The sequence below is a fragment of the Homarus americanus genome, unplaced genomic scaffold (genome assembly GCF_018991925.1).
Source record: "Homarus americanus isolate GMGI-L3 unplaced genomic scaffold, GMGI_Hamer_2.0 scaffold32929, whole genome shotgun sequence".
In the NCBI taxonomy this organism is placed as follows: domain Eukaryota; kingdom Metazoa; phylum Arthropoda; class Malacostraca; order Decapoda; family Nephropidae; genus Homarus; species Homarus americanus.
In genome coordinates this window covers 13,225,886-13,241,933 of record NW_024737097.1, presented here as the reverse complement: position 1 = coordinate 13,241,933, position 16,048 = coordinate 13,225,886, and the positions used below count along the sequence as shown (strand labels likewise).

The 16,048-nt window shown below is 39.4% G+C and overlaps 1 protein-coding gene across 1 annotated transcript in view; it reads left to right on the top strand.

The window, feature by feature from the left end:
* LOC121873213 (allatostatin-A receptor-like) overlaps positions 1-15,634 on the top strand; it is a 123,658-nt gene extending 108,024 nt beyond the window's left edge. The window contains exons 6-8 of the mRNA XM_042376567.1: positions 6,939-7,170; positions 10,276-10,380; positions 15,145-15,634. Coding sequence (XP_042232501.1) covers positions 6,939-7,170; positions 10,276-10,380; positions 15,145-15,429 — 622 coding nt within the window. The 3' untranslated portion in view covers positions 15,430-15,634. The remainder of the gene's footprint in view (positions 1-6,938; positions 7,171-10,275; positions 10,381-15,144) is intronic.
* Positions 15,635-16,048: the final 414 nt, after the last annotated feature.

Genomic DNA, 16,048 nt, shown 5'->3' with positions numbered 1-16,048 from the left:
GAGTTCATCATAAGCTGTCTTGACCAGCTTTGTTAGACGGCTACCACTCTCCTCCTGAAGAAGTATGGTGTCAACACGGGCGCTCTCTTCCTGAAGAAACCCAATAAGTTTCCAGACTGTGGGATTAGCACGATCCACAAGACTGGTCGTTCACCCTTCGCAGATGCTGTTTGTTCTAGGTTGGTTGTCATGAGTTACCTGGAACATGTTGCACTGCTCAGGTGGGAACATTGGTAGTGTTTCATGAATCTCTTTTTTTTCCTTGATGTAAATCTCCACCATTAGGTGTAATATAATCCAATGACCCAAACATTCACCCTACACACAGCTCTTGGCCAAAGCGTCCAGGGGTCGTGGCCCGTCACCCAAACGTTCCGTGGCCCAAACGTCCCGTGAAACGTCCCGTGACCCAAACGTTCCGTGGCCCAAACGTCCCGTGGTCCAAACGTCCCGTGGCCCAAAGGTCCCGTGGCCCAAACGTCCCGTGACCCAAACGTTCGTCCACCGTAGTTTTATTACACAAAGTACCCATTCAGGCGGCCGAGTCTTAGTAGGCTGATTACGTGTATTATATAAGAAAGTCAAAATGCCATTTCTTACGTGATACAGCCTGGCCAAAAACCTATGGCAAAAGGTTAAAAATTGTACAGCGTGTTGGCGATTTTTTTTTACACACAGGGAAATAACATCGCCATAATTGCAATTTGACATTATTATTTTATGCAATTGTGTTGGAATTTTATAAATAAATAAAAATATACATTATAAAAACCATAGAAACATAGATGTTATATATTAAAACATATAAAAACCATAAAAGCACAATTATCACACATTAAAACACGATTTCTGATATGGTGCACAAGTAAAAATGCATAATATCCCTGTCATATATCATTTTCACTTTATATACTGTAGTGTCGCACTTAAATACAATATAAACTGTAGACAAACGGTATTTTTTATCACAGTCTCTGAATTATATGCCTAAGACAAAACATGTTTGTATCATACCGTACCTGCATTAAAGTGCATCAAAAGAAAGGTACACTGTTATGATTCTTATACAAATAATAATCAATCTCAATCTTCGTATGAAGCAATCATATAGTACCTATTTATCATACCTCAAACCCCAGAACTTAATAAACAACTAAAACAATTCTATTGTAATTCAAATAGAATGTCGTACACAGCATTATTTAGTCACAAAATGAATTGAGCATTTGTGAGTACGCGTCAGTCAGAGTCATAACTTGACTCACCTCATGATTCATATGTTAATTCATCTTCACTAACATCTGTAGAAAACATGGTGTGTCATCCATTGCTACACATATTTCCTGTGGAATCTGATCACCTTCAAACCATTTTATTGTGTACCGCCCACGTTTGAGCTCCCAGCCGCTGTCTTCTGCTTGCCACTGTGCTGGATTATGTTGATGCTACAGACTGTAGTTTGTACACTTATTTTTTTTTCAGCCGAAGCTGATCTGCATGGAGGAAGAAGGCTCGGATCACTATGCTTAATATTTTCAAGTGGATGCCGAGGAGTAGCGGGTGCATTATTTTGCCTAAACAAAACAAATCTTGCATCAATCACACCTTTAAACTTTTCTTTCCCATAGAGAGTGCACACAAATGATTCTAATGACAAGATCACATCTGGAGATACAGTACTTTTGGATAATCCCCAATCTTGGAAAAGGCTTCCTGAAAACCTTAGACTTTTCCATGATATCATACGCATGAATGATGATGTGTAGTCGCATCCTGTAAAAGCATATATTGCTGGTAAGGCAGATCAGACGGTCTCTCTGAAATTAGCAGCAAGGGCAGTAATATTTACATATCTACGAGAGTTGTTGCTGCTAAGTCCAAGGTCCATCCAAACTTTGGTAGTACAGTACCCTTTGCAACATGGTAAAGAAGGATCACTAATATATCTGTGTCATTTGCTTTAATACTAACCTGGGTATTTGTCATGGTTTCCTTGATATGCTTCACATGCAAAACAACTCCTGTGTCTGCTTCCTCACGCTGGCAGCCAAGTTCAGGTACAATCTGCTGAAGCACTGATCCTCTTTTTACTTCAAGTTTATAACACTCTTCTTCTAGTGCTAGATAGATTTCATGACCGTCTAACATTTCTTTGTAGGTGTCCTTTTCCCATTCAGCTGCAATGAATTTGAGAAGTTATGCCTTGAATAGGCCGGATGACAATGCTTGACTGAAAATTTTTGGTCGTTTCTGTTAGGGCCAGCAATAACAATGTTGACCTCAGTGTCGTTCATTGTCTTTGATTAATGGACTTGTACAGGTAACACACACAAAGTCTACACGTCTAGCATGAACACACATCTATGACAGCAGGATTTCAGCCACCCCGCTATAGGTAGCAGGGAGATCTGACAAAGATCTGATAAGAAACGTTGCATCTATAACACAAGCATCGACTGTGGAAGGTGGCTGACTGTGTGCTTTCGTTTCAAGTTTCTTTGGAAGTACACACTTTCCTGTTTTATTGATTAATCCATTAAGATGTGCCAGAGATGCAGGTACAGTGGTGATAAGGTAATTCAAAACTTTAGAAAGATCAATATAAATTTTGGTGGCTAGGTATAATAACCTTCTAAATAGGTCTCTTGTTGCTTGTATCTCTTGGATCTTCATATCTTTCCCAGTTAACTTTACCTTTACTCCCTCTGTTGCAAAGATCTTCATTCTACGCTGTGGTATTGGTTTTCAAGTCTACAGTACTAGCATCATTAAAGCAGCCTGTTACGAGCTTGTCACACCACTTTTGGCCAATATCACTACACTGTGTCAACTCTTCTTTCACTTTTTCTGAAATTGTACAGTTAGTTGAAATGCAATACAAATTTTCATCACAAGCAGCTTCATAGTGATATCCCACAGACATAAAGTACAACATTTAATTACAAAACCTCATCACTCAGTTATAGTACTGACCACTAAATTATACTTCAATATTAATTATATAGAATGATAAAAATACAAAGAAATTTTTAATCTTTACAAGCTTTTTCTGTAAACATAGAAAATATAGTTCTCACACTGTTATGTACAATTTTTAACCCTTTGCCACAGTTTTTTGCCTAGGCTGTATCAAGTAAGAAAAGGTATTTTGACTTACTCGCGTAATATACATTTAAAAAATACCATCAACCTCTTTGGCCTCAGACAGGTGATTACCCCCCCCCCCCACCCACCTAGCTCTTGGACTATTATATTAGCTGTCTTTTGTGAGCAGTTTTCTCTTGACCGTTAAGTATATTCCACGCAGCTACGTCTTTACGAAGATTAATCTGTATAAAAGGTTAGTGACCATGCATCAGAGATATTAAGGCATCCATCTTAGATGGGCGCGTTCTCTATATCATAGCCGCGTCAGTACACCTAACAATAACTTCAGGTTTTGATACAAATGAATTACTCTCTCTCCCACGGAAGATCTCCCACCAGATTCATAAGTTTGAAATAAGTCAGTGATTCTAACAAATGCCCCGTTTGTAAAATTACCCAATTCATGAAGTGGGCAGTCATTTTGCCCGTTCGTGAAAAGGCCTCCAAGCCGAACATGCTAGTAAACTAACCCAACTAAACCGAACCTAATTTGACGTCACCGAATTTACCCCAACCCAGGTTGACCTAACCAAACCCAATGATCGCAAGGTTTAAAATAATTTTATGTTACTAAGAAATAATATAAAAAATAAATGAAGGAATAAAAATTCTGACAGACCTGTAAATCTTGAGCCACGGACCGACACCGGTCCGCAGACCACGAGTTGGAAACCACTGACCCTTGGGGATGGTAGTACATGTTCACTATTTCCTACTCTTCCACTGGTGACAGGTGGAGCCAAATCACAACCAAGGACAATCACAGTAGCCAGGAATCACTATTATAGGAGTGATAAAAAGCTTTATACAAGATTACACCCCATTTGTTGAATAAATGTCTGTGAGTCATTTATCATTGACCAAGTGAAGCATGAGTGAGGGCGGCCCCTCACACAAAACAGTACCTCGCTTTTATAGATTAGTTACATTCGCTTCATATTGCTTTATTATGGATGTACAGTCAGCCAAAGATCCAGCGACCCCACCCTGAGTCTCTTACTGGCAATTTTACCTGGCAATACTTGGTAAAGGAAGGCTGTATGTAAAGGTGATTGTGATTGGTGGATCTATTTTCTGCTGCATTACTGTTATGATAAATATTAAACAATCCAAAGGTAGAAATTTAATAATAATAAACTATTCATTCTTATTTAAGATCATGGAAAGTTTCCAAAAGTTCGTATGTTTGGTTAAATAATGTAGAAATTATATTAATGAATTGGCAACTCAACTACAACGAGGACTGCCACAAGATTCCCTTGGGGTAGAGTAGGCTCCCCTCGTTTTGGGGATCCTGTTGCAAAACCAGAGCCACCAACCTACGATCCCCGTTGGGGGGGTTGGCTACGGCATTGGTCCTAGGTCAACAAGGAACTAGGTAGGGTAGTGAAGGCCACAACACCGGTCACCAAGACGGCCACCTCTGCTCCAGCACACTCGTTAACTGCAAAAACCAGTCACCCTACTTAATACCGAGCAACAACCACCACCCCTTTTGATTAGAAATAATACTATGCCCACAACTTAAATACCACACTGGAGACCTACCTCTTCTGTAACGTTGCCAGACAAAATACAGCGGGAACATTCTCCCTCCATACACGATTATCGAGGGCAATCCATGCTCCCTTAACCGCTGCTGCGTGACTCGTCACTCGTGCCAGCAACACCCATACACCTCTCACCTAAACTCAGCAACCAATTCGAACCTAACCCGAAACACCAACTAAACCCAAATGAACCACCACCAAACCAACGAAGCCTCAAAGTTGCTACTCGTCCTGACAATATACGAGTATTGTGTTTTATTATACATACTGTACAGAATAGTGTATTTCAGAAATTAAAATAACTTTATTGTTATAAAGGTTGAAAATACTGTGCATCCTCAGGTGGTGCGTGATCATCATCATTAAGGTGATCACGTTTTAATCATCACTCTCAAAATATTCATAATTATCAAAGAAGGAGAATTGTTCCCTAAAACAGCAGCCTACGACACCCTTAATTGTTCGACATTTACTTCATTCTAAAATATGTCGTATTCGTATGGATATTTTATCAAGATCAAAGACACACTAAAGAATTAGTTAAAATAAATCAGCGTAAGTAGAGACTGGGGCATACGGTACCGGTGTAGTAGTCACCAGGTGTTGCCAGCGGTACTCGGGATAAATGGCACTGGAAAAAAGGGTACAATTGTCACACTCGGGAATAATACACAAAACACATTAATGTTTCTCAAAGTCAGTATATCTGTAGACTCTGCTGGGTATAGCCTATATATGTTGGGCTTAAAGACCGAATTCGCACACTGAGTGAAAAAAAATGACCACACCGTGTTCTGGATATAACAATATTACTAGGAAGCAAAATTAGCCTCGTGGGTTTCTTTAAAACAGCCACAACTCATTATGGACGGTGCCAAATATCCATACCACGAAATAATTATGATATAGCCTTATAGGTACCAATTTTTTGTCCAGAATGCAATGTAACAAAGTTGATGTTGCCCGAACGCGATCTAAACTATATTAGTCATTGTCCCAAACTCGATATGCCAAGTTGATAACACTAAGATGCGACATGACCAGGTTAGGTTAGGTTACGTTATGGTAGGTTTGGTTAGGTTACACAGTACGCGTTCAGATCTCGTTCCGGCAACATCAATTTTGCCACATCGCATTATGGTCAGTAATTTCGGCGCCTACACGACAACCCACGTCACCTGTCAAGTCAGATAAAAATTTACGCCGCCTTGGATCCGCCACTATTATGAATACAGTATTTATTTAATATGATCTTACTGTAATACAATTATAAAACATGAAACACTACACCATAATCCCCCCCAGTGTCCACAGCATCAGGTGAGAGTAAATATAACTCTAAATGAACCTGAACACTTAATGGGATCTAGAATTATGGGCTTTATATGTTTACTGAGTGGCTAGCTACAGTGTGATGATACTTTTATAATGTTCATTTTTATTGGAGTCTAATATGTACTCCTGTATAATAATTGAAATGTTTTTTTAATTAAAATCTTTTGAAATAATAAATGTAATATTTTACACACACACACACACACACACACACACACACACACACACACATACACTTTCTCTCGACATGTTGGCTGGCGCCCTAGGTGTTTGTATAAGAGTGGACTCTATCCAGGGGGTACTAATGCATATTTTAAGAAAATATTTTATAAACTTGAAACCCAAAAATTATCCCACCCAGTACACCGTACAGGTGCTGTTGCTTGCTTAATCCGTTTCTCTCCCACAGCTGTCAACATTAGTGTCCTACAAGTGTTCTTCTGCAGATATGTCTCTGGACCTCCTCGGCTCTACTCCAAATGTTGTCATATCCATACTCAAACAGTCGCATTCTACTCAATATGTGTGTGAGTGTGTGTATGTATGAGAGAGGGAGAGAGAGAGAGAATATACCTCACCCTTTCTAAGTCAACCCCTCCCCCACCTCCAAGAGAGAGAGAGGGAGAAGGTACTTCATGCCCTTTAATTTAACTCCCTCCCTCCCTCCCCTCCAAGAGTCAGAGGGGCTATCTCACTTCCCTTGAACTAACTTCCTCCCTTTCTTCCAAAGGAGAGTGAATGAAAGGACTTCATTTCCTATAAATAAAGTCTCTTCCTCCCCTCCAAGTGAGAGAAAGTTTACCTCACATCTTTTGAATGAACGTTCTCTCTCTTCTCCACGAGGGAGAGAATGACAGTAACTCACACCCCTCTTAACTAACCACCTGCCTGCCTCCTTGGTGACAGCGGCGGGGCATCCGGTTCAGAAAGCTACTACCTGCGGGTGACGGGGGGAGAGTCCCTGGGAATGGGCGCCAGGAATGGGCGTCTGGGCGGAGGGGACTCAGCTTACAACAGCTCGGCCTCGCTCTATGTGCCCTACTCTGCCACCAGGTCCCGCACGCCCTCCCCCGGTGGCCGACACGTGGCCAAGAAGCACCGCGAGAAGGGCGAGGACGTCAAGAAGGCCAGGAAGCAGGTGGGTGTTGTCCTCACAACGGCCATTACGTGCAGGTGTGTTATGAGGGATGCGGGTGTGTCATGAGAGGCACAGAGGTGTTATGAGAGATGCAGGTGTGTTATGAGAGTTGCAGGTAGATTATGAAAGGTGCAGGTGTGTCTTGAGGGGTGCAGGTAGATTATAAGAGGTGCAGGTGTGATAATGAGGGGTATAAGTTGATTATGAGGTGCAGGTGTGTCATGAGTTGTGCAGGTGTGTTATGAGAGGTGCGGGTATGTAATGAGGGGTACAGGTAGATTATGAGGGGTGCAGGTAGATTATGAGAGGTGCAGGTGTGTTATGAGAGGTGCAGGTGTGTTATGAGAGGTGCAGGCGTGTTATGAGAGGTGCTGGTGTATTATGAGGGGTGCAGGTGTGTTATGAGGGGTGCAGGTGTGTTATGAGGGGTGCAGGTAGATTATGAGGCGGGTAGGTGTGTTATGAGGGGTGTAGGTGTGTTATGAGGGGTGCAAGTGTGTTATGAGACGTGTAGGTGTGTTATGAGAGGCGCAGAGGTATTATGAGAGGTGCAGATGTGTTATTAGAGGTGCCGGTAGATTATGAGGTTTGCAGGTGTGTTATGAGAGGTGCAGGCGTGTTATGAGAGGTGCATGTGTGTTATGAGAGGTGCAGGCGTGTTATGAGAGGTGCTGGTGTGTTATGAGGGGTACTGGTGTGGTGATACTAATAGCCAACAGCTGATATACATTTCTAGATTTTCTTCTGTCAAAGAATAATTATGTGCTCTCTTATAAAATCTATTTATGTATCCTTATAACTAACTGCGTTTAATTTTGACAGGTAAATAGTACAGTAGGTGATAAACGTTGTAAGGTAAGCACAGCCGTGATCTGCTCAGGCATTAACAAAAACTACTTCCCGTTACATTAATTCCCATTCAGGTTTTCTTAAAGAACTTCATAAGATTTTTTTTTTCTTTATTGTACAATCGGAATCGCAAAATCGTCAATCCGCCTTTGCATTATACATTTATCTCTGAGCGAGAGTATAGTTTGTCACACCAAGAAAAACTTTTCAGATCTGTGGGATGAACGTATAGGCTTTGGGGTTTTTTTTTTTTTTTAAATACATATATAATAGATTTAAAAAGCACCCTAGACAATTATATCCAGAATTAAAAAGTACACATAATTTGTTTAAGATTTAAGTCCAAACAACTTACGTGAAACATCCTATCTTGAGTCACTTTTATTATATGAAAAATGTAAGCTAGACATCCTAGGCTACTCATCCGGGTAAAAACAGTTAAGGCGGCGTCACACTAGCATCTTTTCCGTCAGCTTTCTCGGTTTCTGTCGTTTTTTCCACGAATTGTCAAATTTTCTCAAGATCTATAGTTGACAATGGAGATTTTTATATAAAATAAATATCGAACCACGTAATATAATTAAATTAAATTGTAAAATTATTCAGTATCGCATTTTGAATATATTCTTTAAGTGTATTCTTTATTGGTGTTTGTTTACATTGACCCATGTGTTCAACTTATTTACGTCCTCTCTATCTATTCCTTTGTTGACACGGCTGTCCGAAGAATACACGATAGACATTATTAGATCTCATTGTTGCCTGTAGAACCCAAGGGGCAATGGATACAGTAAAAAATAATATGCAGAGGGAGGCATATAGCGCCACCTTCTTTGTTGACAATTAATGAACGCGGAAAGACTGGCGTGTGTGACGGGGCGCGCTCAGAATAAAGATTTTTTTTAGAAAATTTATGCAATAAAGTGACGGAAAAAGTGCGCGTGACACCGCCTTTAGGTTTAAATTATTAAAATAACTTCCTACAAGCAGCTATCATCACGTTGTGTCGCTCACCGCTGGTCACTGGGGACGTCTGGTGACTAGTGTGGCGCGAGGTGTTGGTGATGAGATAACGGCCCACACAAAAGTTAAATGACATTTCACGTTCAGAATATTAACCTCACCTCCAGGGATGGACCCGCGGGAGAGGAGTTTGCACGAAGATGGACTACACTTTGCGCCAAGTTTGATTAAATTCCGTGAGATGGTTCAAGTTTAAAAGCTAAATGTTAACCTCATTCACTCCATAGGGATAGAGGAAAAAAATAGCAGGTCGTCCGAATTTTCTTATCGGAAAGGCTTAATATAAAGATAGCCAGGGAGAAAATTCCTCGACCCTAAAATAATCACTTTTTACGGTGCAGAAATTTGGACGCGACGGTGCAGGCCCCTCTCACCCTGTCTAGCAGAATGGATAACCTAAGATACACAGTTTGAGACAATTAATGCAACTGCACTAGTTGAATTATGGATGGGAATCTAGTGTGTACTAGTGTGTACTAGCAGGTGATCAAGACGCGTATGCTAGTAACTAGTATGTACTGGCAGGTGATCATGACGTGTATGCTAGTAACTAGTGTGAACTGGCAAGTGATCAAGACGTGTAGGCAAATAACTAGTGTGTACTGGCAGGTGATCAAGACGTGTATGCTAGTAACTAGTGTGTACTAGCAGGTGATCAAGACGTGTATGCTAATAACTAGTGTGTACTGGCAGGTGATCAAGACGTGTATGCTAATAACTAGTGTGTACTGGCAGGTGATCAAGACGTGTAGGCAAATAACTAGTGTGTACTGGCAGGTGATCAAGACGTGTATGCTAATAACTAGTGTGTACTAGCAGGTGATCAAGACGTGTATGCTAATAACTAGTGTGTACTGGCAGGTGATCAAGACGTATGCTAATAACTAGTGTACTGGCAGGTGATCAAGACGTATGCTAATAACCAGTGTGTACTAGCAGGTGATCAAGACGTGTATGCTAATAACTAGTGTGTACTGGCAGGTGATCAAGACGTGTATGCTAATAACTAGTGTGTACTGGCAGGTGATCAAGACGTGTATGCTAATAACTAGTGTGTACTGGCAGGTGATCAAGACGTGTATGCTAATAACTAGTGTGTACTAGCAGGTGATCAAGACGTGTATGCTAATAACTAGTGTGTACTGGCAGGTGATCATAACGTGTATGCTAATAACTAGTGTGTACTAGCAGGTGATCAAGACGTGTATGCTAATAACTAGTATGTACTGGCAGGTGATCAAAATGTTGATCGTGGTAGTGGTGTTATTCCTGCTGTGTTGGGGACCGAGGATCGTCATGGAGATCTGCATCAACTTGGGACTCCGACAGTTTAACCAGGTTAGTTGCCACCCAGCACCACCAACCTCTCCTCGTCTGTTGCTACATTATAAATAATCATTTAAAACTGTTTTGTATTCATTTGTATTGACACAATAAAGTGGTAGTAATGTTAATAAATGCAAAAGAAAAGTGTGAATAGTTTTACTACTGGCTTGACACACAGAAGAATTTTAACCTAATTTAACTTCTGCTAATTCAACTTTTGAACATCCGTCTCACAGGTCTCAGTTATTCTATTTGACTTTTATAAAAGACGTATCGCAATTTTGCCATTCAATGAAGGTAAATGCGACAATCCCAATACAAATAATCTATTGTACTGTCTAAGGATTGATCTCCACTACATCATACTGTAGGTACTGAACACCAGCTTCAAGTGTTCATATCAACATTTTACATAAGTGTACAGTACACGGCCATAACTGTCCGTAGGTGTGAGGAGACAACAACTAAAATAATGCTCTTGCATTTTTTTGAGTGATTTTCACGACGATAACTTCAACCCACTGTGTAAAGGGCTCCATCTGTGCTGAATAAAATCGTGTGACATTATTAGCCAAATAAAAACAATACAGTATTAAAAGAAATTAGAATTTTCAGTAGGAATTCTATGAAAAAGGCAGCTATTAGGTCCGTTGGTGTTTCTAACACCATTCGTTACGTGAGCTTGCATGATACCCCAAACCAAAATATTTGTGTTAATATATTTTACTATTAATTGTTAATTTATCTATGTGCGCATGTAATTAAAATATCAAGTGAATTATTTTATAAGAAATATTTACTAACATTCTTATTCGGCAGTGTTAATGAAAGGTTAAAAAATGTTCCGAACTGCTATTTTATATCCCGTTATTAACATAAAGACTACATGATTGTAAACGAAAGGACTGTAGGGGTATCGAGATATTAATGTTGTCTAGCACTCAGGATGGAAGGAAACTCTAATGTGGTTTTCTTGTATAATATATAAGTTATATGATAGACAGTCTGGTGCTGGAGATGCCGTGTGGTGGGGAGCTGCTCAGTAGAAGACGTTCGGTGAGTAGCGTGTTGAAGGAGGTAGATGTGCAGGAGCTTCGTTAGAGAAGATGTTGCCTGTTGCTGGCCTCCTGGTTGAATAAATGTTAACAGCGTGGAGCTTGCTGGAGGAGGTGTTGCTTGTTCAGGAAGATGGGCAGAATGAATCTCAATGGAGAGACAGAGCTTATATACCCAGCAGCAGCCGCCAGTCCTCTATGAATCATGTTGGGAAAACCCAGAAAGTTGCCGGTGAGTAGTTTCGTTGCTAAGCAACCGTACCATCTAGCATCAGCTCTCGCTTGGTTGCTAGGAGACGCCAGCGCGTCGGAATGCGGTAGCAGATGGTGGCTGTGGCTACGCAGTTGTAAGCAGTTGTAGGGGAGACGTCCACTACAGGACATTCGTTTTAACCAAAAACATCACCACAACAGTTCAGAACATATTCAGAACCAATTTTATTTCCTGGGACATCTTTTAAACTTAAAAATAACATCTCTGTAATTACCTTCCGTTTTAAATCAGAGAAAGAAAAAATGATTTTTGAGTACTCAGTTTTCAAAAAAAGAAAATGCTAGAGTATTTATATTTTATTTTTTTTATTTGCGAGAATTACCTGTAAAAAACAAGTTTAATATTGTAAACATTCATTTGCTCAATATTGTGGGGGTTATTGCTCACCACTAGCCACAAAAACTCATTCACCTCTCACACCAGCTGGGGTGGACAGTGGAACTCAGAGATTCTCGGTGCTCACTCAATGGGTAGGTTCAGGAAGCAATAGAAAGACTGAGGACGTCAGTGTTGCCATCACTGGATGAAAAGATTTATAAAATTATTCGGGTGTCAAAACACCCCTCGGTAGTATGCAGGATTAAGCACCGTTACCTGAGCATTAGTTTTTACCTTAAACAAAAGAATACTTTTAGAAATTAAATCAGACATCTTTTCTAGCAGGAGGAAATACAAAGTACAATTAGTTTTATCAATTTGTCTCACTACAGTGATATATATATATATATATATATATATATATATATATATATATATATATATATATATATATATATATATATATATATATATATATATCATGTAAATCCACAATGAAAACGTGGATAAGATAAATCTTGATAAAATCACACGGGAAAATGGAAACAACGGAGCACCTTAGCTTTCGTCTTTATTCAAGACATCTTCAGAGGCAACTGGACTACATGGACAGAGAGAGGCTTAAATATACAGGGTGACCTTAAAAACATGAGGTCAGGTCATAATGATGTCATCCACTAATCCCCACACCAACACACACGTAGAGTAGCTTAAGAGAAGGGGGTTGACGTGACTAGTCAGGTCAGGTCAAAAATAAGGGACCCACAAAATAACTATCATACATCAAAGGTTTTCAAAACATTTTTAACCTTGGGCCACTGACAAATAAATTTATGTAACATATTATCAGTTTTGAACTGACCATCACTTAGGTTTATTGATTTTAATTCCTTAATCAAACTAGTGCACGTTTGAAGTTAGGTACTATCCGTAATCTGACCAGTTCTACATGGATTGATGACAGTCTGTTATATTCTATTTATTAAATTAATATATTCATATTAATATATTATTTCATACATACGTATTAATATTAGGAAATTAGTCTATTATATTATTACAGTCTATTGTAGTCCATCAGTCTATATCTTTCCAAGTTACTTACACCTGGTGACGCAAATTCAAAGTATTTGGAGGTTTTGTAGTCAGCCTGAATATGTTCTTCTGAAGCAAATACTGTACATGTCCAGTTTTTGCCAACAATGCGTACTGAGACGTGACCAAGCGCCTAAACGAGCCGATCAGTGGCGAAGAGGATAAAAGTAAAAATGTTTTAAAGTATGTATAACTGTTTGATCTTCAGACACTAATGTGTTCATTATTCTGTTGAAGTTTATACAGAACATCAGACTGAAAGTTCTATTTGACATTGGAGTCGGCAAAAAAGACTCTAGACAAACAAACTAAATTTTGTGATTTTTTCTAGTCTCAACCAAATAAAATCATACCCGGTCTTTTATACTCAGTACATTTCCATTGATTTTTTGTAAAACTTGACGATGAGCGAAACTTGTAAAAATTATCAAATGTGAAACACATTTAAATTCAATTTTGGTAAAACAGGTCAATATACAGTAGTTTTTTGAATGAATAAGTAGGTATGATAACTAGATTGTATAAATTAATTTCTCCAGTCTCAACCTTTACTGTCCATATGAAGTACTTTTTTGCATTTGCATTTTCTGTTACGCTAAAAGATGAATAATAACTGTGAGATATAATACACATTTATTCTTTATTTTACTAAAATAGGTCAAAACAGCTTTTTGTTGCCACTGTCAATGCTTTCAGCTGTCAGGTTGAGAAGATTTGAACGGCATGCTGTTCTTACATAGAATGGGCTAACTTCTTATTCCAGAGGAATATGTTTGGCAGACAAACAGATACAGAAAAAAAAACGTGGCTCAGACAAACCAAAAAACATGGTCTCCAAAAATTTCCGGGGGGAGGGGGGGGGGGTCGATACCTGGCCCATAGACTACAAATAGCATGGACATTGTTCACACCACCAACACGTAGTAAAATACTGGATATACCTATGCCACAAATTCACTAATATCTTCCCTAAGTTTCCAAACAGATGTTCAACACATGTGCCCACAAATATTCCAATCAGGTGTTTAATAAAATATAACCATCCATGAAAGTTTTGAATTACAAACATGAGATTTACAACTACTTTAGGTCAATAGACCCCAAGGGTCGTTCTAACAGGTGTTTTACATTTTTCAGTGATCACAAATTCTTCCAACAGTTGTTCTATAACCACATGAAGTTAATAGCTTATTTTGTAAAATTGTATATAACAAAATGGACTTTGCAACAGATGGTTAGTAATTTTATGACCCCCATCTACAACTGTATATTATCACATGTGCTTGGCTACAGGTGTTCTACAGTAGTATAACAGCATGTACTCACCCACATGTGCTCTACAGTAGTATAACAGCATGTACTCACCCACAGGTGTTCTACAGTAGTATAACAGCATGTACTCACCCACATGTGTTCTACAGTAGCATATCAGCATCTACTCACCCACATGTGCTCTACAGTAGTATAACAGCATGTACTCACCCACATGTGTTCTACAGTAGTATAACAACATGTACTCACCCACATGTGTTCTACAGTAGTATAACAGCATGTACTCACCCACATGTGTTCTACAGTAGTATAACAACATGTACTCACCCACATGTGTTCTACAGTAGAATAACAGCATGTACTCACCCACATGTGTTCTACAGTAGTATAACAACATGTACTCACCCACATGTGCTCTACAGTAGTATAACAGCATGTACTCACCCACATGTGTTCTACAGTAGTATAACAACATGTACTCACCCACATGTGTCCTACAGTAGTATAACAACATGTACTCACCCACATGTGTTCTACAGTAGTATAACAGCATGTACTCACCCACATGTGCTCTACAGTAGTATAACAGCATGTACTCACCCACATGTGCTCTCCAGTAGTATAACAGCATGTACTCACCCACATGTGTTCTACAGTAGTATAACAGCATGTACTCACCCACATGTGTTCTACAGTAGTATAACAACATGTACTCATCCACAGGTGTTCTACAGTAGTATAACAATATGTACTCACCTACAGGTGTTCTACAACTTCAACATCGTGTTCATCTTGTTGCCGTTCATCCATTGCTGCATCAACCCCATCATCTACTGCTTCATGTCAAAGAACTTCCGACGCTCTATGAAGAAGCGCCTGGAGGACTCCTCGTGCGGGAGGTCGTGCGCGTGTCGTTGCTGCTGTCGCCGTCGACGACCCCCGCCCAGGAACCTGCTCAACCGGGTGGTCACCAGGAGCATTTACTCATCGTATTCCCCGGAGGGCACTACCCGACACACTGACCTAGAGACTGTCTCCACTATGTAAACGTTCCCATCCCTCTCCTCTACCTTCCTCAACCTTCTCTACTTGTCCCCTACTCTACAGTACTGTCATAAGGTCTTCTTCATGTACTTCTACTTTCATTCTACCTTACTGTAAATTCCTTTTCAAACCAAACCTAATTCTACAGTAGCGCTTTCACTGTATCACAATTTTTTTACCCAAACTAATGCTCATTAGTCCTGTTCGGTTTAAGGTTAGTTTATAAGAATATATATATATATATATATATATATATATATATATATATATATATACACGTGTATGTGTTTTCCTTCACTACGCAAACCATAATAGTATGAAAAGGCTTAAATCAATAAAACTCAATGACTAAATACTTCAGAACTGCGAAGGTGAATATTCATCCATCAAATCAATTTTTGCTATCAATGTAACAAAGAAAAATGATGACTAATGACATAACTACACAGTTAACTGTTAATAGACAGAGTTACTGTACTGTTACAACTGATGTTTACTTTATACTGCCATGGGTCCTTCCAGAACTAGTTTATACTCCAGTCTCGTCAGTACTAGACAGTGAACTACTAGAACAGCATCCAACGATTCTTTTTATACTGGTTTAGCAAAATGACAATCAAGA